Here is a 1,568-nt window from a genome sequence, read left to right on the forward strand (position 1 = left end):
GGTTATCCTGGGGGAACGCGCCTCAGGCCTGGGCGCGGCCGCCGGGCAGCGGTGCCAGCTACGGTGCAGCCAGGGCTACCGGAGTGCCTTCCCACCGGAGCCGCTGCTCTGCAGCGTGCAGAGGAGACGCTGGGAGTCCCGGCCGCCCCAGCCCCGCGCCTGCCAACGTGAGTGGCCCCAGAAAGGTCTGCCCGGAGTCCCGCTCCCCACCCCCAGGGCTTGGGGCGGAGGCCTTCATTTTCCCCACCTGAGGATAGCGTGTGGCATCAGAGCAGGACAGAGCGCTCAATGCAGCATTGTCTTCTAGAATGATCAAGTGTGCTTCCCAGGCCCCTGGGGCAAAGCTTCATTTGTGGCTTCTCTGGAGCAATCTGCTCCCTGAGACACATTCCACTGTTTCTGGCTCCCATGGGAAGTCCTGGATACAGGACTATTCTCAAGGTGTAGATGCTTCAGTGGCCATGTTGGTTACTATGATGCCGACAAGCTCAGGGTTGCTGATCTGGCTTCTGGGGTCACAGTGACACTGCCACACCAGCCTCTCCCCCACCCCCCCCCCCGCCTCCCCTCAGTCCGGCTGTAGCTCCAGGCTATGGCGTCTGTTCTGATCACTGTGGACTTGGGCCGTATTTAAATATGGGCAGCTCCTTTCTCCTGCTCTCACAGAGAACCCACTTTGACATGTTCGTGGCTGTGACGTGACACAAAACTCTGACTGTGTCCGCCTAGGCAAAGGCTGGCTGTACTTACTCACAGCCAGGCAAGGCAGGGGTCAGCACAGGGCAACAGGAGGGGCATTCAGGAGAGAGACCCAGATTCTGGGACTGACTGTCACAAGGCTCTGGGTGGCTGGCAGGGGGGCAAAGGACACAAATTTGTCACAAAGCATTCTGAAATAGAGAATGCTATCCAGAAAAAAGTTCAGAATGTGATTTGGACAAATAAGTGACTTGTCCCCCTGATGGTGACTGAGTAGCTGGAAATCAGAGCTAGACTTGTTGTGAGTGAGGGACTTGGGGGAAGAGAGGCGTGGGTCCTGAACTCCTAAAATGGAGTGCAGGCTTCCTGTGTACGTTTGTGCAGGTTGCACACTGCACAACTTCAGTCTTGCACATAGGCTGCGGTATCTACTCTCAACTGGCCAAAGCAGGTGTCATGGCCCTGTTTGAGTGCAAGGTATTATGGAAGATTTTCCAAGAAGAATGTCCAGGACCTCAGCCTGGGTTTAGAGGCTGAGGCAGGACTGAGCTTGCTGTGAGGGTGCTAAGTGATTTCAGAGACAAACTGGCGTGCTGGAAAGTAGCTAGACCCAGAGGCTGACAATGCAAGATGGCAGCACTTGTGAACTCCAAGTAAAATGAAGAAGGGTTCGTTTTGCAGAGAAAAAAAAAACAAAAGAACCCCATAGCTCTTTGTCCTTGTCTGCTGACCTCTGGTGCTCGCTCGCAGGGCCCCAGTTCTGGCAGACTCTCCAGACCCAAGCGCAGTTCCAGCTCCTGCTTCCTCTGGGCAAGGTGTGCAGTGCCGACTACTCAGGCTTGCTGCTGGCGTTCCAGGTCTTCCTGTTA

At 55.7% G+C, this 1,568-nt stretch overlaps 1 protein-coding gene across 1 annotated transcript in view; it reads left to right on the forward strand.

The window, feature by feature from the left end:
- Nucleotides 1–1,568, forward strand: part of TG (thyroglobulin) — a 237,536-nt gene that overhangs the window by 34,802 nt on the left and 201,166 nt on the right. The window contains exons 18-19 of the mRNA XM_010834775.1: nt 12–167; nt 1,450–1,568. Coding sequence (XP_010833077.1) covers nt 12–167; nt 1,450–1,568 — 275 coding nt within the window. The remainder of the gene's footprint in view (nt 1–11; nt 168–1,449) is intronic.

Source organism: Bison bison, unplaced genomic scaffold, assembly GCF_000754665.1.
Source record: "Bison bison bison isolate TAMUID 2011002044 unplaced genomic scaffold, Bison_UMD1.0 scf7180017864036, whole genome shotgun sequence".
Taxonomy (NCBI): domain Eukaryota; kingdom Metazoa; phylum Chordata; class Mammalia; order Artiodactyla; family Bovidae; genus Bison; species Bison bison.